General features: G+C 39.5%; 1 protein-coding gene across 4 annotated transcripts; it reads left to right on the forward strand.

Moving 5' to 3' along the window:
• The first annotated feature begins 653 nt into the window (after positions 1–653).
• Positions 654–25,077, forward strand: LOC109828295 (mitogen-activated protein kinase kinase kinase YODA-like). 4 transcript variants are annotated; one of them, XM_020395319.1, is made up of 14 exons: positions 660–906; positions 5,525–5,615; positions 6,296–7,098; positions 7,182–7,922; positions 8,732–8,816; positions 8,940–9,002; positions 9,953–10,113; positions 10,251–10,326; positions 11,846–11,905; positions 12,013–12,120; positions 13,497–13,736; positions 14,461–14,552; positions 23,278–23,907; positions 24,749–25,077. In XM_020395319.1, exons 3-13 carry the CDS (start codon positions 6,554–6,556, stop codon positions 23,714–23,716), a joined length of 2,610 nt encoding a protein of 869 aa, XP_020250908.1. In that variant the 5' UTR covers positions 660–906; positions 5,525–5,615; positions 6,296–6,553; the 3' UTR covers positions 23,717–23,907; positions 24,749–25,077. The 4 variants fall into 4 exon arrangements, with proteins under 4 accessions (XP_020250910.1, XP_020250909.1, XP_020250908.1 ...); XM_020395320.1 differs by lacking the exon at positions 5,525–5,615 and having other exon boundaries at positions 658–906; positions 23,362–23,907; XM_020395318.1 differs by lacking the exon at positions 5,525–5,615.
• Positions 25,078–25,100: the final 23 nt, after the last annotated feature.

Raw genomic sequence — 25,100 nt, forward strand, 5'->3', positions numbered from 1 at the left:
GCTTGATTACAAATGTGCTCCCCCTAGCCTACTTATATAAGGGAGGTTCCCTTTACAAGAGTAGCATGGATTTCTCTTCTAGAGAAAACCTTACATCCAATGGCCAATACTGATTCTCTAAAGAATTCTATATAGATATATCATTTACAAGAGTATACAAGAAAATACAAGAACATTCTTTAGGCGGGCTGATGTGGCGCTTATGTGAGCACTGACTTGGTGAGAAAAAAAGCCATCAATGACACATTCTATTATTGAGGATAGACACCTACTTGCTATTTTTTTTACTTTTAAAAAAGTTAAAAAAGTCAAAAAAGATACTAAGGGGTGTATTCGCACTTGGAGCATTACTACATGAGATCTATTGGCAACAAGTTGAACTAGAAGGGGTCTATTGCCAACAATAGAACTATATAAGGTCCCTTTGTAATTGGGTGATACGAAAGGGGTCTTTATGCAATTAATCCCAAAAATTGTTCAGTTTTTCTTTTTACCCAACTTAAATTACCACTCCATAGGTATTAAAAGACCAATTTCTTTCTTCTCCTTCTCCTTCTTTTTTTTTTCTTTCAAAAAAGTCTTAAAAAAGCCTCAGGAAACATTTTGGGCTTCGGCGCGTCCATTTATCTATACCCCACCCATTATATTAAAATAATTCTTTAATACAAAAAATTCCCCAGCTCACTTTACCAAATCTGAGACATCTTAAGATCGACATCGCTGTCCCTCTCTCTCGTCTTCGACCAGCGAATCTGAGCTTTTTCAGATCTCTGGCTCTCATTCTCTCTCTCTTGACTACGTACATGGAACCCATTTCGAAACCCTAACACTCTGAGGAGCGAGGGCCAGAGTTTGGGAATCGTTGGCAGTTGAAACCTCGTCATTGATGAAGAAGTTATCGAAGTGGTAAGCATTTCTTCTCTGTTTCAGGATTCATTTCTTTTTCTTTTTTCAAGTATTTATGGATTTACTTAGTTGTGTCCTGTTCGTAAAATGAGCTTCTTGGATTACCCGTGAAAAGACTCTAATTTGGATATTACCCCCAGATAATGCACAAATTACTGTTAATACTTTGACGGCGTCTAATTTTTCATGTTTTTGATGTTATATCGTGTCAATGTGTTTTTTTTGGATCTCAAAAGAGGATTAAACTAGGTGTACGAACATAATAAGTCGATTTTCTGTGTATTCCAGATTTATTTTAGAGCCATTTATAGTCATTTTAACTAATAAAATATGTGGATCGATGCAGTGAGGCACGTGAGAGTGTATAATTTGAGCTGTTTTGGATGGTTCAAGTATGGAAGCTTTAAAAATATCATTGGAGTGCGTAATGTGAGTAGGTTTTAGAATGTAGCGGGAGAATCTGATCACTTAATGGGATGGACCTACATGAATATTTAGCCATAAAAAAAATGTTAGTGTCAAGATTGTACTTTGTAGTTTGGAAGGATTTTGATTTTGCAACATTAATGTTATAGGTTGCGATGTAATTCCCTTTCGCATTTGGCATAATCATGACCCATAGTCTCTAGAAGATGGAATTCTTGTCAGCATTGCGTGGAATGTAATCCCCCTCATTATAGGCAGGTCTCTTACATTACCACCTGCCACCTGGTGTGGATTCAACAAAAAAATCATATTCAAACTAACCCTCTGCATACCCATCTCTTTTCATTCCTCTTCCCCGCAGTCATCCAGTAATCATTGATGCCACCATTAGCTGCATCAATGTTTTTTTTGGGAAATTGACATTGGTTTCTGTTGGAACATTTGACATTGTACCTATTCTCATCGCCATTATCCCTCTTTGCCTTCAGCATGGACACATTTGACTTTTCATTCTGCACCATTCTTGGGTTAAATTAGGAGATTTATGTTAAGGAGTGTCACATCGTTTATAACCCTTTGTTTTTAGAGATGATATGATGGAATATTACACCGAGCAGGCAATATTTGATAGGGGGTATCTTTTCTCTGTTTCGGGAACTTAGCGATTCTCATGGGAGCTTGAGGATAGATGATTATCATGATAGCTTGAGAATAAAAACGTAGGCGGAGTCGTCGGTAGCGACGAAAACGGCTAAAATCAGGAAGCTGGAGAAGCAGCTCTGGCCGATCGACCGAAGAGCTTGCATCATTCGATCGCGGAAGCACCATCGGTCGACCGTGTGATCAACATCGGTCGACGGAAAGCATGCACCTACAGGGTCGAGAAAACGACTTTCTGGTCGGTCGACCGAACCAGGCATGTCGGTCGATCGGATCGGGTTTCCTAGGCCAATCTGGATTCTGTTTGACGCGAATTCCAAGTTGTGTTGGGCTTGGTTATTTACGATTTTGCCATCCATGTTGTTTGAGATATAAATAGGAATTGTTTAGGATTTCTAAACATCAGATAAGAGTTTAAAGAGAATAGAGAAGTTGTTCTTTATTCTAGAGAGATTGTGAGAGAGATTTTGTAATCTTTTATTCTTCATTATCTAGAGAAGGTAATTTCCTTCGTCAATTGAATTGTTTTGTGTGTTTTACTGTCTTCTTCTCAAAATCACATTTGATAATTCCGCAATCAAAGGTGCTCGCACGACGACTTGTATCAATATTGGATGACACCTCATTTAACAAAATGATCCATCAATAGATGGAAATAGTGAGATCCACTGGCTATGATGTCACTAGCAGCGTGGAGCTAATTTAACACAATGAAGTTTCACCTCATGCCTTAATTAGATTCTAGGGAATGTGACGTCTGATGTGAATGTTATATTTCTTATGCCAAAAGACGACCCAATTTCACGTAAAGCATTACAATAATTTGGTGTACCATATCTAGTGACTTGGGTATTTTGTAGGCAAAAATAATTCACAGATTTTATAGGGACTATATCCAAATTAGAATTTTTGGTGTCTTATATGAAAACTTTGTTCCTTAGGTGTTTCTATCATGAAGTCGCGACATGTATTATACCCATATCAGACAATGACTATTCCCTGACCATTTCTTGAATATATGTATATATTTATTCAGATGTGTACTTCATTGTATAATTTATGTTCTCATTTATTACACTTGTTGTACACATCTTGGACATCTACTTTCTGAAACTTGTTGCATACAGGTCAACTTGTTTTCAGTTTCCACCCCATGCCTTGTCTAAAACTATGATTTTAAAGGGTCATATTGATATCTATGCATTTGTAAGTCTAGATTTAGGGTATGCTGTTATATACTTTAGCTTTGGTATTTACAACATTCACACGTTACAAATATTAGGGGTGAGCATAAATCAATGCAAACCGATTAAATCGACCGAATTTTGGCGGTTCGGTTCGGTTTTAGAAAAATGTCCCTTTGGTTTGGTTTTCGAATATTTGATACTGAAAAAACCGAACCAACCACTCTCAACATAAATGTTTAAAAGTCACGGTCGTTCTAGGTGAAAAAATTTGTATACTAATATTTTATGTTTAGTTAATAAAATTTCAATTTTAGTTTACAAAGTAGTTGTTTGATGAGGTTTCTCTTAAACTTGGGATATCTATTCCTCTATAATAATAGGAGGATCCAAAGGTTTACTATTCATACTACAGTAAATGATACAATAAATTATTGTAGCATTATTAATGTAGCACGTACGGGAACCGTAGCGTTCTAAAAATATTACTGTAGCATTATCACTGTAGCACAGGTGGGAAAACCGTAACATTTAAAAATGTTACTGTAGCACTAACAAAAAACATTAAAAAACAGAATTACGGTAGCAGAAATAAAAAAAATGAGGCCGTGCTTTGCACGGGGTGCGCACTAGTTTAATGAATGAGAGGTTTGAAAGAGTAAGGGTGTTGATTCTTAGCTAACAATTCTCTAGCTTTGATATGTCTAGGCATAAATCAAACAAACCGAATCGAACTGCACTAAATCAATTTGATTCGGTTCGGTTCAGATCTAAACCGGTTTGGTTCAGTTTGACAAAATGTAGTCAAAACTAACTTAACTGACTGTTTGCTCACCCCTAAGAAATATCCAAAATGGGGGTACATTTGTTGTTTTGGACATAGATGTATACACGTGTCATGTTGAGCACTGAAGATGTGCTTATTTTTATCACAAGCAACTTTCTATGTATTCATTGCATTGTAGTCTGATGATGATGTTTTAAAAAGTATACAATGAAGGACTAAATCCTAAATTTTAGGTTCCATAGTATTAAGAATTTGATGTAAGATGACATTATCATCTAATGTCCAAGACTCCGGTGTTGGAGTAGGAGGGTCCGTCAACAAATGACTAGTTTTGTCTCAGTCTGCCACGTAGATTTCGATAACACGCTTCCACTGAAAATTGTTAATTCCATCAAGTTTTCGGTCAGTGATTCTACCGAAATATATCTCTGAAACTTTCGTCTGGATCGTTAACTCAGAATTTTTGAGTTCCTCAGATTCGGCTATCATGAAACAGACGAGTAGAGATCAAGATGATACCCTCCACAAGTTGTACTCCACAATCAAAGCAAGTCCAAGTTCAAGATAATAATCATTGAATAAGCCAGTAGGCTGAACAGGTCCAAGAACCCGAAGGTTAATAATGCAAGAACCCGAAGCTTAACATACAAGAACACGAAGGTTAAAATGCAAGAACCCAAATGTTAACATGAAACCCGAAGGTTAAAGTTCAAGAACCCAAAGGGTAAATTTTTTTTGAAGAGAACAATTCGCAGATCTAAGTCAGATCCGAAAACAAAGGGACATGGTGGCGGCGATTATCGACGGCGGGCGGGAGTTACCGAGGAAGATCGAATCGGTGAAGTGGATCTGGATCTGGAGTTTCCTCTGTGGATCACCGATTCAACGATTCGAGTCGGACGTGAAAAAGGTTTGACGTTGATGTTTCGATGTGGAAACAAGAACTGGAGTGAATATCTTAGCAAGATAAGACAAACACTCTTCTCAAGATCAAATCCAAGTTTGAACTCGAGGAAACACCGAGCAAGGTAAGATATCCAAGTTGTTAAGGAAGCAAGTGGCAGCGAACAAAGCAAGCGGCGGCGGCAGCAAGCGGCAGCGAACAAAGTAAGAAGTGACGGTGGCGGACGAAGCAGACAGTGACGAAAATTAGGGTTTAGGGTTTAGGAGAAGGAACATGGCTGTTAGAAGAGGGAGGAGTCGGATCTGGAGGAGAGAGGGAGGAGTCGGATCTAGAGGAGTCAGATGAGGGATTAGGGTTAGGGTTAGGGTTAGAAGAGGGATTAGAGTTTAGGGTTAAGGTTGTTTTGGCGGCTTGGGTTTAGGAATTAGGGTTAGGGTTAGGAACCTTGCTCTGATACCATGTTGATATTTGAAGAGAAAAGAGATTATTGGAGAGATTACCCCCCTCACTCTATACTATACTATTTATAGTGATGGACTAATTACAAGTTAGTCTCACAAGCAATGTGGGACTAAACTAATACTCTTACTAATTACAAGTTAGTCTCACAAGCAATGTGGGACTAAACTAATACTCTTTTCTACTCTCTTCTAACAGTTTTGATGCGCAGACAAGTGGTTTTACCAAGCAATCAATAGAACATGACACTGTTTATTTGAGAGGTTACACATATGGATCTCGTTTTCTGGTTCGTATTCTTGACTTTGCCTCCCTCCTCAGGATCATATCTGTACTTTTGATTCATTTATAGTCTCTTGGTCATAATCACCTTGGGTAGTTGGTTGTTTGAACCATAATAGCCTATACTGCTTGTGCCCTTATGAGTCTAGCATTGTTTTTCTAAAAAATATAAAGTAGATATAGTGATTTATGGGACAATATTTTTGATTATTTCGGTAAAAGTCTCTAAGCCCCTACACACATGTTTACATCATTATAAGAATGCCAATAACATTGATTTTCAACCTAGCCAATAACATTGATTTTCAACCTTGGTGGTGTCCATATCTGGAAAATATTTTAGAATTGTAGGTTGTATTAGGTCATATGTGTTGAACTTTAAAGGGTGATTTGTTTCAAGAGTTCCAGTGGAATATCTTGAGTTTCTGTTCTGCTTATCTGACACCTGCAGGAGAAGTATAGGATCCACATCTTTAGCTCGTAATTTATTCTACTATTTGAGATTTTGTAGATCTATGCACGTTGAATCTATCAAGAAAGAATCTATTCTGCATGAACACTGATATGCTACCGGTTGCTTTTTATTTACAGCTATCATTACCAAATATTTTTCCTGGATGATGGGTACGTTAAGCTTGACTCTAGAATTTAGAGAAAAGAAAATAACTGTACTGTTGCTTTATTCAGGTGTCTGAAAGCAATTGCAACGGTCCTAAGATTTTATTGTTGATGATTATCATTCATCAAGCTCCACTGTTTGTGAGTGCGGCTTGCGCTTCATAACATTATCACGAGTAGAAATACTTGGATGGAACATTGTGTACTCAAGCATTCTTTTGAATGCTTTCTGGTTGGCATTGAGGACTATGGGTTTTGTTTAATATTCTGATTCATAGTGCATCCGAGTTATAGAAACTCAAGATACGTTTCCTTCTAACATATAACATGCCTTCATGGTGGAGCAAATCTTCCTCAAAAGATGTGAAGAAGAAGACCACAAAAGAAAATCTTATTGATACTTTGCAGCGGTTCATAAGTCCAACTGAACAGAGGGGTCTTGCCAAGCCAGGAGGGACCCGGAGGGATACCTGTGATACAACTTCAGAGAAAGGATCCCGATCAAGAGCAGAATCTCGATCTACATCACCCTCGACGCAAGTGTCACGCTGTCAAAGTTTTGATTGGTCACATGCTCAGCCGCTTCCACTTCCAGGGCTACACTCAGGCGTAACACACACTCCCTCTGGAGTCAGTGTTTCAAAGCCAGTGCTGGAAAAACGTGGTAAACCTCCTCTGTTTTTGCCACTTCCAACACCAGATAGGGTTCCACGAAGACCAGTCTCTCATGATACTGAAGCAGATTTGACTACTGCATCTGTTTCCAGTGATTGCTCTGTTGATAGTGATGATCCTGCAGAGTCGCGACTTTACAGCCCTGTAAGTTATGGGCCTGACGATGGTGGCAGGGTAGTGGCAAAAAACAATTTGTGGTATGTCATTAACATGTTACTATTAATTATGATGTTGTTATTCATCATTTTGTTTCTTAACATTTTCTTTTCTGTGTTTGAAGTCCGGCACAGAAACATCAGACTGTTCGTTCTGTTCCAAAGAATGCAAAAGAACTGCTGAAGCCTGTTAATTTGCTCAATAGCCAAAGTTTATCTACATCACCCAAACGTGGAGTTTCACGCAATCAGCAAGGCAATATACAGGTTACTCGCCATGGCGCTGTTGGAAGTGCTCCTGATAGTTCGATGTCAAGCCCTTCAAGAAGTCCAATGAGAGCCATCTGCCCTGAACAGATACCCACTTCTGCCTTTTTGGCATCAAAGCCTTACTTAGACGTAACTTTCCTTGGGTCTGGTCAATGTTCTAGTCCTGGCTCAGGGCAGACGTCTGGTCATAATTCACTGGGAGGAGATATGCTGGGGCAGTTATTTGGGCTGCAAAGTCGGGGTAGTCAAGAATGTTCTCCTATACCTAGTCCTCGAATGACTAGTCCAGGTCCAGGTTCTAGGATACACAGTGGAGCTGTATCTCCATTACACCCGCGTGCTGGAGGAACTGCACCAGGATCACCTACAAGTCGGCATGACGAGGGAAAAAAGCAAAGCCACCGTCTCCCACTTCCTCCTATAGATGTTTCTAATATATCTCCTTTTTCTCCAAATAACTTGCAATCATGTACGTCTCCCCCAATACCAAGAAGTCCTGGAAAGACAGAGAATCTACCGAGTCCCGGTTCACGGTGGAAGAAGGGAAAGATGATTGGTCGGGGCACATTTGGCCATGTTTATGTAGGCTTTAATAGGTGCACTATCTTCTCCTAATAATTCAAAGTATTTTTACTTTGGCTGAGTTTATGCCAGATGATCTTGTTGCTTTTTAGTTTTCAGCTAGCAAAATGATAGTTTATTACAGACTTTGGATGCCTGGCAATATTTATCATTATTATATTGACATTATTTCATGGAGATTTATCTAGTGTCTGTCAATCTAGCATCTATGGTGTACTACTTAATTAATTTCAATAATGAAGTAAACAAAGAGATACAGTCATAAATTAACCATGAAATCAAAGAGACAAATACTTTGTTCAGGAAAACAATATTTAAATGGAAAAGAAAAAGAAAAAGTAACATCTATTTACATAGTATAGATTTTTAAAGTAGCAGTATTGCTTTAAACATGTGTATGTTCACAAATAAACCAAGGTTGCAAAAGTTTTTCTTTTACCTTGAATGATCAGGTGCAAGATTGCCTTCGCTATCATATTAGCGAAATAGATCTTTATTACATTTAACTAGTTTGACCTAGTGACTTGATTTGTGATGATGATATATTCAAATTTTCTTCAGATAATGAAAATTTTTTTACTCTTGTTTCATGGACAAGGTTAAGGCTCTATATTGTAGCAAATGGAAGCAAACCCCTAAACGGGTGAACTACACAATGGAAATTTGTTATATATTGGTGAAATTTTGTTATTGGTATTAAGTTTCTGGAGTCATTAAATTGCTTCTCTGGTTTACAATCAGAGCAAGAAGACACGTTTTAATTATTCAAGTTTGTGTTGCATATGCATGCATCTAATTACCTGTTTCTCTATTCACTACATAGTGAAAGTGGTGAAATGTGTGCCATGAAGGAAGTTACCCTATTCGATGATGCTAAGTCAAAAGAAAGTGCAAAACAGTTGGGGCAAGTAAGTGACTTTTATTTGTCTATATTTGGGCAAATCTTAATTTGGAGGATAAATACTTTTTATGATTGAAGGCTGTCAATCTGCAGCATATTTATGAATCTTGGTTGCTTCTTTTTATGACAGGAAATATCCCTGTTGAGTAGGTTGCGGCATCAGAATATAGTGCAATATTATGGAAGTGAGATGGTATGAAGTACTTTTAATCCGCATTGATAGGTTTAGTTTTTGAAATGAGCTGATTATTAATATGTATCAGTTCTCAAATTTTCTGATTATTTTTTGAATTCTCCTTTTTCACCAACTTGTATAGTAACTATATTGTCATCATCTATGACTGTAATTTCCCACCTTAAGAATCTTTGACGTTCTTTGAATCCTTAAATATTCGATAAGCTTGAAGCTAGCAAAAAGCCTTATAATTATGTATCATATCTTGTTCATTCAGGAAAGTATTTGCTGCTTACTTGCCTTAAATAGTTATGGAAGGTATTAATGCTTCATGCTTGTGTTTGTGGATGCATTAGATATTTATAGTAAGTGAAGCAAGGGTGCTATTGGTTTCTGTTGTTCATTTCTCTTCTTTTATTCCTTCTGTGTTTCTTTTCTTGTTTCTTTCCTGTACTTATTTTTTATAAGCTTTTTGGAGAATTTCTCTTCGAATAAGGAACTGTGGCGTGTTGTCAGTCTTAACTTTTGGAGTTGTAAGCTAAGCCGATATTTTGTCATGGGATGAATCAGCCTATATTTTGTTAAGTATTATTTTCTTTTGTGATTAAGATTATGTATCATTGGTTTTGTTATATCCTGAATCTTTCTGTGGATCAAGAGGAGATTCATGCATGAATATACTATAGCCATATTAAATAATCAGAATTTCCCTAGTATTTCTGCCACTTGTACTATGTATCTTCTGATGATTCATAGGGATCATGGTGCAGGCTAGCATTGTGATCTTTGTTAAACTGAAAGATTGAGCTTGAACCATTTAATATAGATTTTGCTCATGTTCTTTACTTCTGCACACGTTAATGTTTGTTTCTGTAGTCTTTGCTGTATTTAACTTGTAAGATGCCGTGCCATATATTTATCTTCATTCTAGAGATTATCTAATAATGTGTTAATGTTTCTTTTGACAGATAGATGATAGACTATATATCTACCTGGAGTATGTATCCGGTGGCTCCATACACAAGCTTCTGCAAGAGTATGGGCAGTTTGGTGAGCCAGCAATCAGGAGCTATACCCAACAAATCCTTTCCGGCCTAGCATATTTGCATGCCAAGAATACTGTCCATAGGTATGACATAGTTTCAATATCTCTTCTCTCGAGTTCTACTTTTATTAGTTCGGGCACATAAAGCATACTAAGTGAATTCATAACCTTATCACTGTGATTTTCTATCTTATTTAAATACCTCTCTGCTACCTATTCAGGGACATTAAAGGTGCAAACATACTTGTAGACCCAAACGGACGAGTTAAGCTGGCAGATTTCGGGATGGCAAAACATGTAATATTTAAGAGTTCTTTTTTTTACCCCCTTCTGCCAATTTCTGGAAGCGATACATTATTGAGGAAGATGCTTTTCCTGTTACTAGATTCCGTGGAAGATAGATGTTCATGCTTGTACACTTCATTTGTCCGTTATGCTTATGCTTCAGAGCGCTTGTTACTTCTTTATTCATTAATACTTCATCATCATCTTTTTTTTGGAAGAAGTTCAGTTGATTTGGTTAGCAAGGTTAAGGGAAGAAGTTCAGTTGACCCATTTAGCAGGGTCACTTACAGGCAATTAGAAAGGAAAAATTGTTATGAGTAGCGCCTCTTCATCGAACAAGAAAACTAAAACAGAAATCTAGTAGTGTCTCTTTAGGATAGGTTTGAGGTGGTGGGTTCTTCTTTGTTAAGTTTCACTTAAACTTTTAATTTATTTAAATTACATTCACTGTTTTTTGACTGAACGAGGAAACTAAAGCAAGACTCTAGTGACGTGTCTTTTGGATAGGTCTGAATTAGTGGATTCTTCTTCGTTAAGTCACACGTAAGAGTCAATTTAGTTGTATTACATTCACTTATTACTTAGCTACTACTTTCTTAAGTTTCTTATGTCTAACAACTTGGTTAAACATACTAAGAATGTTTACAAGGTTGCTTTTAGACTCAAGAGTCCAGTTTGGCAAAGGGGGTATAAAAGTGAGTTTCATGTCAGGGATTCTTATATTTAAGGAATTTGTTGTACCACATTACTCCTCCACTTTAACCTGTAAAATGCAAAGACAGTGCCTTGTGATGATATCCTGCTACCTTATATAGGTTGAGTCCTGAATCACTTAATTTTGACCATATCCATATCAAACTTGTTTGAACTGATTGTTTTTGTGGAAACTGGATTAGGCTTTGCCAGTCAGAGCATTCATTACCAAATAAATGTTTCTTACTCTTACTTGAATTAACAACAGACGGTGTTGATTTCAATTTATGTCATACATCTATTTGAGATATCCTTCCAAAGAGATACAATACATCATAATAAGTTATTTTGAAGAACTTTTCATGTTCAATTTATGCCAAACTTTCTTTAAGTAGATGCTTTCTATGAAAATGTTTTTAATCATGGAAACCTTTTCAGCAATGATTTTAGATTCTTTAGTGGTAGAACTGAATGCTTGCTGTTTAATCCTACGTTTTGGCCCTCCCTGATGAATCGGGATTAAAATGCATATTATTTGTTAGGCACTTTGGACTCAAACTGTTCTCGCTACTATTTTCTAAGCCTATTTCTGAAGATAATTGAAACCCGGGTGACCAAAAATGGATCAAGGCTTGTTTTTGTTGGTGTTGGACATCTGGATTGTGTTTTGATACTTAACCAAAATTAAGGGGACTCATCACATAGTCATTCCTAATATTTCATTGATGCTTGATAGTGTTGAGATCAATTATGTTCATGCACGAGATATTGTTCTTACTTTCAGCCCTAACATTATATTTTCTAACATAACTTTGTGCGTCATACTTGTTATTTTCAGATAGCTGGACAGTCATGTCCCTTATCATTCAAGGGAAGTCCTTACTGGATGGCACCTGAAGTGAGTTCATTTGAAGTTTCGTCTATCTTAGCAGGACTTCCTTTTGTACGTTTCCCTACTTTTCTGCATAATATTCTTCACTAATATTTCTTTCATTCCTTATTCAGGTTATAAAAAACACAAATGGGTGTAATCTTGCTGTCGACATATGGAGCCTTGGATGCACTGTTTTGGAGATGGCTACATCAAAGCCACCTTGGAGCCAGTATGAAGGGGTTGGTATTTTGGATTTGGCAGCTGTACCATTGATTTTTCCATCAGTTCTTCACAAATGCACATGTATATGCTCACATGCGCGCTCACATAAGACATGTACTCCAAGAAAAGCATGTAGATGAACTCAGGGAGACACGACCCTAAAAGAATGGAGGGGAATCACAATATTTGTGCGGGAAAGGCATGGTGGTGCCTTTGGTATGATTATCATACAACAGTTACAATAGCGTCAAACTGATGATAAGCAAATTTTAGATCCTTATCGGTTAAAAATAAAGGTGCATCTGTCACATTCAAAAAAGCGATTTGGTACTTTTTGACCGCAATACCTCTCTTATAGTTGGGCTAAAAATGATGATGAGCTGTGTAAATTCGAAAATCAATGCTATTAATCATCACCTGGCTTGTAATGCAAGTGTGAGAAACAAGGTCATTTATTTTTCAATAGGATAATTATACCGGGCAATTAATTGTGTCGTGACAGGTCATTTAAACTTTTAACTCACATTTCAAGGTGCTAACCTTTGATCTGCATGACTAAGAAGTACATACTGAAAGGAACACATTTCTATAAACGCCTCTAAAATTTGTAAGTACTAATCAAACTATTATCTTGCCATTTAGTGCCTTGTTCTTATGATGCCTGATAGTAGGGGCAAAAAGTCTCCGAAAGTTTAGATTTTGTTCTCAAATATTTGTGTATCAAGAGTGTCAGTTGGGATGTCACCATACCCTCAGTAAAACACCTATTGTCGTAAAAGTATCTTTTTGCAATTCAGTTTAGGAGTGTGCTTGGGCACTACATTGTTCTGGTGGTACATGTGATTATTGCACAGAGACTATATATGCATGTCAAACTGGAGTATCTGATTGAATAACTTTACATTTGAAAGAATAAATGGACCCACCAAAACTCTATAGTTTAAGGTTGATCAGGTATAGTACTGGAGCAGGTAACCGTGTGCGAAGACTTCATGTTGCACCCCTCCCTTTTTAGTATGAAGTAAAGATCATGACAGTGGGGTTTCAATCTAGGTATCCTGTAGTGAGCTTTGTCCATGTTGATTATGTTACTGCACCTATGTGAGCACAAGCACCATTGACCTAGAATTTTGCGACTAGCCAACTAAGCTGTGTAATTTCCTGATGCCCTTATAGTTTTTAATGCAAAAAATTTTAGTTACTAAAAACTATATTATCCAATAAAGAATTATTGTAAGAGGCAATTCATGCCACTTTTGGCCAGAAATTTTGTGGACAGCAGTTACCATATCGAGTGATGTTCATGTTTGATGTGATTATTTTCTTATTTTAATGTGTCATGTTTAACTTTGCTCCCTGTTACTGTTGACATTTGTCATAATCTTCTCCGTAGATTGCCGCAATGTTCAAGATTGGGAATAGTAAGGACCTTCCGCCAATCCCTGATTATCTATCAGATGAAGGGAAGAATTTTATAAGACAGTGCCTACAACGCGAACCGTCAAGACGTCCTACTGCTGCTGATCTGTTACAGCATCCATTTGTAAGAAATGCAGCCCCCCTGGAGAAAGTTACCCTTAGTTTTGACCCCTTAGAACAGCCGATAGCCATCGCAAATGAACGGAATTCCAAGGTAATAACAGTCTTATCTGTGAATATATACCTTCCAAATTAATAAATGTGTGCATGGCCCACACACACTAACAATAAAAATTGTTCTGTATCTCTTTTAAAAAATTACGAGTTGCTACAGAATTCCATGAAGCTATTTACCTGTTTTTGGCTATAAAATGTTAGCTATATACTCCTTTGTTGATTTTTAATCACTTAAAATTCTAGCAGTGTGACATATTTTCTTTACATATTAGTAAGCTACATGCATCATCTGTCTTGTTCGAGTTCATGCCTAAAAGTATCACAAATTTTATTCTTATTTTTCCCTTATACTTTTTCATGATTCATCAGGAACCTTTTCAACAAAGGTCAAATTGGGGAATTGAGCCTGAAACTTGTTTAATCTCATTGTCTTATTTCAATTCCTCTTCTGTCTTGATTGCGCATTGCTAGTCAATCATTTATAAGCTAAGTTTTCATGCCCTGGATCTTGTACTTGCAAGTATGTAGCTCATTGTAGGATTTGATTACCATCTTCAGCTGTTCTTGCTAGTTATTACTTTGACAATGACAATATCTACAATTCTCCTATTTGAGATGAGTATTCAATTTTTAACTAAAATATGAGAAAAAGAATGGATTTCAGTAGTTGTATGACTCTATTACCTACGGACAGTTTATTGTGCTTCTAGTTTTTTTTCTGTTGTATTTGTATGATAATGGTCCCCGTGTTCAACTAGCAGGGTGTTGGGCATGTAAGAAACCTTTCTTCTGTAGACATGGAACGACCGACAATCTATCATCGTAGATGTCCAAAATTCTCTGCAATGACCAGGTAAATCTCACTTCTATTTTCCTTTGTCCACTTTTTCTGGTTCTTTGTCAATACATGAAGTGAAGACAGCACAATCTCTGTTGATGCTCCACCTGTGGCAGCATTGCAAACTTGATTTGCAGCTTAAAAAATCAGCAGGAGGCTGAGGAGGAATAGCAGTAGCAGCGAAGGGAAAAGGAAGTAGAGCAAGTTCTTTCTCTTTCTCCACACATGCACACACACTCTTAGAGAAACTATGTATTAGGGAATTTAGAGAAGTTTCCTTTAGTTCAACGTTAAGAAAAGATCATATCCTATTTGCTCTGTTATAGATAAACCTATCCTTCACTGTCAACGTCAAAACCTTAATTCTTGAGAATATCTTCTTCCAAAACATCCTCAAGCTTTGCCAAAAAAAAAAAAAGGATCGAATCAAATCATAAAAATCCCTTTCTAAGTTTTGCCAAAATCGAATTTTTCTTTCCAGATCCCATTCCTCTCCCTTTCCAACAAGGAAAGAGAAAAAAAAAACCAAACCCTATATCTCCTATCAAGCTTAAGTCAGTGTTGTCAATGCGCGGGGGGCAATGCGGAGCGTAAAACATCTTTACGCATACATGCACAAGACGCAACCCGATGCGCGCGTCCAAGTGATGTGAGGTGCACACCGCACACATAATTGTTCAAGATATATAATTGAGCATGAAAGAACATGTTTAGGAATTCACATAAGAAATATGTCAGGATAAATAATATCTTACTACAAAATCACAATATAAGGTTTTAATTTCTAATGCTAGCACCCAACATAGTAGAAAAATTTATAACTTTTCAAATCAAATGTCAAATTAAGACTAATATCCAAGCAAAGGATTAGTTAATAGTTCTCAATTGAAGACCACTAAAAAGGCTTGATGGGTTTATTTTGCTTTTTGGGATATGGATTATCGAGTATAAAAACTCGATTGAAATGTTAACAAACAAAACTACATTAGGGTATGTACTACATGCACAATGGGCAAAGTCAGGATGCATACGAGGAACAAAAGGCGCTGTTGAATTAGATACGGGACGGTTCGCCACTGCCGCACATTGCAATGCGCAAATATGTTGAGAAAAAGAAAAAGAAAAACCATTCATCTCTCTGATACGAGTTGCCGTGCGAGCACCTTTGATCGCGGAATTATCAGAGGTGGGTTGAGGAGAAATAATAAGAATACAAGAATAACTCAGATTTTGGGCGAAGGAAAATACCTCCTCTAGATTATGAGTATGTAATTTACAATCTCTCACAATCTCACTCTAGAATTGAAGAACAAGCTCTCCAAATCTCAATTACAAGTTAATCTCTCTTGATTTAACTCTCTGATTGTTTAGAAACCCTAAAACAATCCCTTATATAGGTGTACAAACGTGGATGGCAATTTGATAAATAACCAGACCCAAAACCAACAGGAATTCGTGTGAACAGAATCCCAAACGAACCAGGAAACCCTCGATGAGTCGACTCATGACTGAGATGAGTCGACTCGACAGAAACTGGAGAAATCTCAATAACCAGCGATGAGTCGACTCATGACAGTCATGAGTCGACTCAACCTGATGAGTCGACTCATAACAGTCATGAGTCGACTCACAGGCTGAAAACTGGGTACTTCGATTCTTCTGCTCGTCGTCTTGTTCCACGCTTCCTCCTGTGTTCCCTTATACTGTTTGACACCCCCTATTCTCATGCTAGTATGAGAATCATCTATCCTCAAGCTCCCATGAGGATCGCTAAGTTCCGAAGAGAAGATACACCCGTATCATGTGTCCCCTCTTTAAGAACTTGAAGTCCCGTTCAAGTTAGAACTTCAGCTGAGGAAACTCGCGAGCCCCTCCTTCCTTATTGAACCACTTAGCCTTGCTAGGAACTTGACCTTGACGTCCGATGAGAAACGACTCCTTCATTCCCCTTCTTGTCGTGGTCGTCTTTCGCTTCAAAATGCAATCTTCCTTCAGCGGCTCCTCTCTATCAAACCATAAGTCATCAACATGCGGTAAGATCACCTTGTCATCACCTTCATCATCCAGTAATGGAGGCTCAAACAACTTCAAGTACTCAGCATTGATCACCGAATACATGCCTAAGTAAGGCGGCAAATCCAGCCTAAAAGCGTTGTCGCCAATCTGATCGAGAATCCGAAACGGACCATAACGAATAGGCTTCAACTTCTTGCCTTCTCCTTTTAGCCTCTCCTTACTCAATTTCAGCCACACCATATCGCCCACGCCAAAGTTACAAGGAACCCGATGTTGATCATGCTTCGCCTTGTATTTTGCTTGTGACTTCTTCAATTGTGCTTCAACCGTGGCATGAATCTGTGCAATCTTCTCCAGAAATCGCTGAGCCCGTTGTCTTTCATTCCCCTCCTTGCCGTCCATCGTAGATTCACTTGAAAACACGAGATCAAACGGACTCGGTGGTAAGAATCCATAACAAGTCTCAAACGGTGACTTTCCCGAAGATCCATGAATCGCCCGATTAAAAGCAAACTGCAAATATGGTAAGCTCTCATCCCAAGTCTTGGGATGCCTGGAATTATACCCCCGCAACATATGCACCATAGTCCGGTTGACTACCTCCGTTTGCCCGTCTGTTTGTGGATGAAAAGCCGTGCTCTTCTTTAATCTAGTGTCCATCAGACTCCACAAAGAATCCCAAAAATGCCCGAGAAAACGGCTATCCCGATCCGAAATAATCGAGCTCGGCAACCCAAAGTGCTTCCACACATGCTCAAAGAACAATTGTGCTGCACCCGCTCCCGTCACGGTCTTCTTACAAGGAATCAAAAACACCATCTTACTGAACCGGTCCACCACAACGTACAAATAGTCATGCCCACGCTTGGTAGTCGGCAATCCTCCTAGAAAGTCCATAGATATGCTCTCCCACGGCCTAGAAGGAACCGGTAGTGGTAGGTACAATCCCCTTTTTCTATTAGAAGGCTTCGAAATACAGCATAACTTACACCCTCCAACATACTTGGTCACATCATCAAGCATCCGTGGCCAAAACACATGTCGCCGTAGATTGAGAAGTTTCTGTTAGAAGGCTTCGAAATACAGCATAACTTACACCCTCCAACATACTTGGTCACATCATCAAGCATCCGTAGCCAAAACACATGTCGCCGTAGATTGAGAAGCGTCTTCTGAATTCCAAAATACCCTTGCACACGCGAGGTATGTGCTTCCCGAATCCATTGCAACCTATCACCATCTCCGCAATACATAGTGATGTTCCACGATACAACAAGCCATCTTCTCCAAGTGCATACTCCCCCTTTTGACCGGCCTTCGCCTGCTCGAACACACTACCGAAGTCTCTACTGGATGCATACAGCTGTACATACTCCAAAGGAACCAAGGGCTGAATACGCGTCGCCACCAATAAAGCTCTTACCGGCGGACGAGATAACATATCGGCCAACTTGTTTGTCGCCCCCTTCTTGTACCTAATAATGATGTTGAAAGCCATCAAATACGACATCCACTTCATGTGCCGTGCCTGCTGTAGCTTCGTCTGGGCATGTAAGAACTCCAATGGCTTGTGGTCCGAGTGCACAACCACCTCCTTCCCTAACAAGTACACCCTCCAATGTTTGATTGCTTGATACAATGCATAGAACTCCTTGTCATAGGTCGGGTAGTTCGCAATAGCACCCGAAAACAACTCAGAATGATATTCCACCGGCTTCCCATCCTGAATCAACACCGCGCCCATCGCATAACTAGATGCGTCGGTCTCCACCTCGAAAGTCCGCTACAAATTCGGCAACGCCAATACTGGTGCCTCCGAGATCTTCCTCTTTAGCAACTGAAAAGCCTCCTCATGCGTCCTTCCCCACTCGAACTGAACCTTAGCCTTTGTGAGGCCATGTAACGGTGCCGCATAAGTCGAAAAATATCGAATGAACTTGCGCAAATACTGGCAAGCTCCCATGAAGCTTCTCACTTCAGTCACTGTCTTCGGCATCGGCCACTTCGTGATCACCGTCACCTTACCCGGATCTATCCTCCTCTGGCCCTTCCCCACGATAAAGCCGAGATACACCAACTCGTCCTTCCCAAACTCGCACTTCTTCCCGTTGAGCTTCAGCTGTCCATCCTGCAACACTCTAAATACTTTCTCCACATGAACAAGATGCTCCTCCCAGGTCCTGCTATACACCAAAATATCATCAAGGTACACAATCACAAAATCCTCTATGAAAGGTCGCAACAAATCATTCATGAGCCTCATAAAAGTCGCCGGAGCATTGCATAATCCAAACGGCATCACCAACCACTCGAACAGGCCCTGTTTGGTCTTGAACGCCGTCTTCCAAGTGTCTTCCTCCCGAATCCTTACCTGATGATAGCCAGACTTCAGATCCAACTTCGTGAAGAACCTCGCTCCCTCTAACTGGTCCATAAGATCATCGATCCGTGGTAGTGGGTAACGATTCTTGATAGTTATCTTGTTGAGCGCCCGGTAATCCACGCACATGCGCCAACCTCCATCCTTTTTGGGCACCAATAACACCAGCGACCCGCAAGGTGAACAACTTGGCACTATCACTCCCGTCTCCAAGAGCTCCTGAACTTGCTTCTTGATCTCTTCGGACTCCTGTATCGATGTGCGGTATAGGCCTATGTTTGGCAAGGAACTCTCGCCAGTCAACATAATCTCGTGCTCTACACCTCGCCGTGGTGGTAGTCCCGTGATTTCCGAAAACAAGTCCGCATACTTGGCCTTCAAACTGTCAAGATCTCCCTCCTGAAGCTTGCTCAATGTGGACAAGCATATCCTACTCAGCTGTTCTTCATAAGGCCGAATGAACAATAACACGAACCTCCTGCCCGCATTCACCAACCTCTTAGCCTGAGTCACCATCACCAAACTTGTCTCCTGCGGAAGAGATGCCGAGCGAAAAATAAATTGCGCGCCATCTTTGGTGAACGTATACTTTTGGGCCCGCCGATCATATACCGCGTGTCTATCCCACAAGTAAGGACTGCCCAAAATAACCTGGCAAACATCCAACGGAACCACGTCGCATGTGACCTCATCAATATATGACTCATGGAGTGCAAATCGGAACGTACACTGGTTCACCACACTCAATCCCGCTTCCTTCTGAATCCACCCTAATGGATAGGGCTTCGGATGCCTCACCGTCTTCAATCCCAGCTTTTGTACCAACGCTTCAGATATCAGGTTCTTCTGACTCCCTGTGTCTACAATGGCATCCACCAAGCTAGTCTTGACCTGCAACTTCAGAACAAAGAGTTGCTCTCTCGGGTCGTTGTCTTCTTTTGTGGCCTGTTTCCCTGCCATAAGGTTGAGGCTGTTGTTGGGCTCTGTCATCCCGGGAACCTCTTTCGGACCCTGTGCTATCACGTACGCCTTTTTCTCCTCCTTCTTCTTCAACCCTTTCGGCTTCAGATGAGGGTACTTATCCCAGCAACGATCAGCCACGTGCCTTGTCTGCTTGCAGTGATTGCATGTCAATCCTGCCTTCCCTGAATCACCCTTCTTCTTCTCTTCCTTATGTTGAGAGCTACTCGACTTGTTTCCCGATTGTTTGGAGTCACCCTTTGTTTCGCTGCCCTTCTTCTGTTTTCCCTCAATGGCAATTGCCTTCACGCTCGCTTCTGCAATCGTCTCGACCGTGAACAGCTTCATCTCCTTATGGATGTAATCATTCAGTCCCGCCATGTACTTCATGAAGATGGAGTACTCGTCCGTTGCGATGTTTAGAACCATCGCCTGCTGCTGGAACTCCGTCGTGTACTCTTGAACGGTCTGATTGAATCTTTGGCGCAAGCCGTACCACTTGTACCAACGCTCCTCAAGGAACCCCACCGGATAGAACTGTTTCCTGAGTAGCTCCTTGAATTTGTTCCACGACGCTGCCTTCTTCTCCTGTTTGCAATAGGATTTCCACCACGTCAACGCGTGTCCTGAAAGCTTCAATGTCGCGAACACAATCTTCTCCTTGGATGAATATCCGTAGAGGGTGAAGTACATCTCCATACGCTCAATCCAATCATCGAGCTTTTCTACATTGACACTCCCATCATAGACAGGAATCTCCACCTTGAAATCTATCTTTAAATTTTGGTAATTATTTTTACCCCCTTGATGTCCAGCAGTCCTAACAATCTTAGTTCCCTCATCTGAATCAGACTTCTCGCTCTCTTCATCGGACTCGATGATTTTCTTCTTACCCTTCGAAGAAGATTCCTCTCTTTTGTCCCCTTTGTTAATGAGACCCACGAGCTGACTGAGCGTCGAACCGATCGTCTCGATCTGCTTCTCCATGGCATCAAGTCTTGTTGAGTTATCTGTTTCAGACATTTTCTCCTTCCTTAACTCTTGGGCTCCTTCCAAGGAAGTAAGGATCTCGCCAAGCTCCTTGTATTGCGAACGAGTCAGGACCATGCACAGGATGCCCCCTTCGTAGGATCTGATTGCTCTGATACCAACTTGATACGAGTTGCCGTGCGAGCACCTTTGATCGCGGAATTATCAAAGGTGGGTTGAGGAGAAATAATAAGAATACAAGAATAACTCAGATTTTGGGCGAAGGAAAATACCTCCTCTAGATTATGAGTATGTAATTTACAATCTCTCACAATCTCACTCTAGAATTGAAGAACAAGCTCTCCAAATCTCAATTACAAGTTAATCTCTCTTGATTTAACTCCCTGATTGTTTAGAAACCCTAAAACAATCCCTTATATAGGTGTACAAACGTGGATGGCAATTTGGTAAATAACCAGACCCAAAACCAACAGGAATTCGTGTGAACAGAATCCCAAACGAACCAGGAAACCCTCGATGAGTCGACTCATGACTGAGATGAGTCGACTCGACAGAAACTGGAGAAATCTCAATAACCAGCGATGAGTCGACTCATGACAGTCATGAGTCGACTCAACCTGATGAGTCGACTCATAACAGTCATGAGTCGACTCACAGGCTGAAAACTGGGTACTTCGATTCTTCTGCTCGTCGTCTTGTTCCACGCTTCCTCCTGTGTTCCCTTATACTGTTTGACACCCCCTATTCTCATGCTAGTATGAGAATCATCTATCCTCAAGCTCCCATGAGGATCGCTAAGTTCCGAAGAGAAGATACACCCGTATCACTCTCAAACCCCATTAATATCTTCTTCAATCTTGCTAAATCAATCAGAGCCTTGCCTGCATTAATGTTGAGAGTTAGCTTGATTTATGGCAACTGACAAGGTGTTTAGGACACGTGAGAGCCTGTGACAAGATGCCTTCGAGGCTAAATGGGTTTTTGAGTAAATGAATTGTCGGTTCCCCGTCTCCTGCCACTATGATTCCTTCACGTGTGCAGCACCAGCAAGGGTACGTGAAGTCAACAAGAAGCTGGATATCCACTACTGATTAATTTCATTCTTGCACGGGTTGCGATATTATGCAGGAAGATATTTATGAGAGTGGTGGCATGGGATAACCTAGCCTGAAAATAGAGAAGAAACAAAAGTTTCTGAGGCTAACTTTTACAATCTTAGATCTTGTCTTTCCTTGAAGGACGATGTGAAATACTTAGACAATTTTAAGGTGTCCAATGTGCATTATTTTTATGATGAAATCAAAGTTTTTTGTTTCATATGTTTGATATGTATATTATAATTACAGTTTGGCCTTGATGAACTTGTAGACGAGCTATGTGATTCTAAGCAGCTACAAAATATTCTATATTATTGGATGATTCTAAAATGTATTGGTACGGTATGTTAGATATATATGCAATCGTAACACACCTTTGCACTAAGTCATATTTAATTGCAGTGAATGTTAGGAGGCTTTTCATCCTTTAATCAAGTTTAGGAAAAGGATCTAATGTGGAATAAAGTTGTTCTCTATTTAAATGAAGTATATGTCCATACACTTTCCAGAATTCTGAAAAGATGTGTATTGGTCGATAGATGGGCATATAGTGATAAAGAATTATCGTGATGGATGAATAATTAATTTAGGTAATGTGAAGAAATAGTTCTGGAAAAGATGCATGGTACAACATATTTCCCCCAAGAATAAATTAGAACTTGACTGTGTTTTGTGTAAATAGTTTCCTACTATTAAATTGTAAAAATACGCTTTAGGCTATTCTCAGTGCTTTACCTGTGAATAGTGTTGCGGATTCCTAGTACCCTATGGTTCATGTCAATGATGTCATGGATGGGTCATTTTGACAATCTTGCACATACTATGCATTTGTTTGTCCGACTAGGCAAGCCTGCCAGTGAACCTTGTTCTAACTGCAATGATTGCACCGTGATCCTTGAAGAAATATGTATCATGTAGTAATGTTAATATGCCTCTGTAGACTGGGAAGTCTATATTTTAATTGTCAACTTCACTGCTCAGATATGGTTTACATAGGGACAGGTTGTGGAGGCTAACTGATAATTTTGCATTACGGAGCTACCATACTGTTGCCCTCTAGATAAACTTGATAAATTAAAGGCTTGTGTTGTCTCCTTATGACTTTAATCCTGTGAAACTGAAGAAGGGATTGGAATCATAAAAGGGAGTAATCACTATTTCCTTTTGGATCCTGTTACAATAAGTTTTTAAGATGAAGGTTACACTTTCCTTTTATTTGTTCTAGTCATTCGTTAGTTTCTTCGAACATGTAATAAGATATGCGGAGGTGAAAGTAAACCAAAGTGTTCTCATGCAGTGATATTGATATGAAACATGTATCCTGTCCTGTCTCCCCTATTGGAAGCCCTTTACTAAACTCAAGATCACATCAACATTTCAGTGGAAGGATGTCCCCTTCTCCCATATCAAGCCCAAAGACCACTTCAGGCTCATCAACACCTCTGACAGGTGGTAATGGGGCTCTTCCGTTCAATCAGCGAAATCAGTTGCCTTACCTTCATGAGGGTTTTGTGTGCATGCCAAGGTGTGCAAGCGATCTGTATATTACTGGGTCCACTCATCATGACCCTAGGCTTGACTTTATCCAAGGCATACAGCAAGTTTCGCCTATATCTAAAGAGAAGTCATCAGAAACTGACATTCTCAGTCTTCAGTTTGGAAGGAGTGCACATATGGATCATGTTAAAGTGAAACCATCTCTGGATCTTTGTCCTGGTTCTCCAAATATTGGTTGAACAAAGGTCACCTGATGTTGTAGCATCTGGTACTACACTGAAGCTTCAGTTATGGACTTCTGCATTATTTTATAGAGATTACAGAACTGTAAGATAAGGTGCCTAGTTTCGCTACAGAACAAATTTGCTGATGTTAGAGGCTGAAATGATGGAGGCAAGCATCTTCAATACTTCTCATCGAATTTATACTGGTAAGCAAACCCCTTTTGTTACCCTGATATTTCCTGCTTGATATGACTAAGACATCTGTGTTTTATTTTGCTGAAACATTTGAACTGAATTTTTTTTCTTCATTATTTTCCAAGTAGGCTGTAGCCCATGGATTTTGAATAATTCTCTCTCAAATGTACTGATTGTAAATAATATTTCTTTTACGTAATACCTTTTCTGGAAGAATTGTATACATCTATTACTTTAAACTACAGCCATGTTTACTCTGAGTGGGACTCTTAACCCTTAGGGCTTTGACGTTATCCTGTTGCCAAGGTCAGCTTTGGCGTGGTAGTAGAACTGTTGATGAATTATAACGATGGAAAATTTCTTTTCTTTTCCCCCTAGTTTTCTGGGAAGCGAGCAACTTCCTGTAGTTTAGATGCTAGTAATCCAACATTAAAACTGGTCGGCTAATGACTGGAAGTCTGGAACTATACCCTTTAAGGATATATATATAGGAAAACTCCTCAGGGACCCCAAAATAGGGGACCCCTGAGGGGACAGGTGAGATGTCAGTCCCTGAGGGGCTGATTTACTGTTCATGAACAGTAAATCCTGTCCCTTCAGGGGTCCCCTATTTGGGGTCCTGTAGCACAACTTAAGTGGACACAAGTTTTGCTCTATATATATATATATATATATTTGTTTCTCTTGGTGATTATATGTGAATGACTCACTAAAGTTCTATGTATTAGTCATAAATATGTGGGAAGTGTAGTGTTCAATTGTTTCATTATTGGGTTGTGATAATTTCATTTCCAGGAACATGAAGGTTTATATTGATATGCTGACTTTAGTATCCATCTATTTACCTTTCAGACAAGGATGAATTGGACATGATTTTAAAAGGAGCATTTTTATGCCAGCAAAAACGTTTGAACAGTTCCAGGTTAAAAATGGAACTTTGTATTTTAAGATCCTTAGCAGAGAGGGGAAAAAGAGGGCGATTGTAAAATTTTCACTTGCTGTACTTTGTTATTATGATCGAGGCCATTGTACAGAAGATGACGATATGCGACTTAGCCCGAAATATTACGTCAAAGACTGGAAGGCCTCCCAGCATTTTGTCAACACATTTTGTCGTCTGAGCTTTCAACTCCCATTGTAAAGTATTGTCAGCTCTGGTTTTCAAACAATAACATTTTGCAGTTGTCGTATGTACATTATTTTT

This window comes from Asparagus officinalis, unplaced genomic scaffold, assembly GCF_001876935.1.
Source record: "Asparagus officinalis unplaced genomic scaffold, Aspof.V1 AsparagusV1_Un978, whole genome shotgun sequence".
NCBI classification, from domain to species: domain Eukaryota; kingdom Viridiplantae; phylum Streptophyta; class Magnoliopsida; order Asparagales; family Asparagaceae; genus Asparagus; species Asparagus officinalis.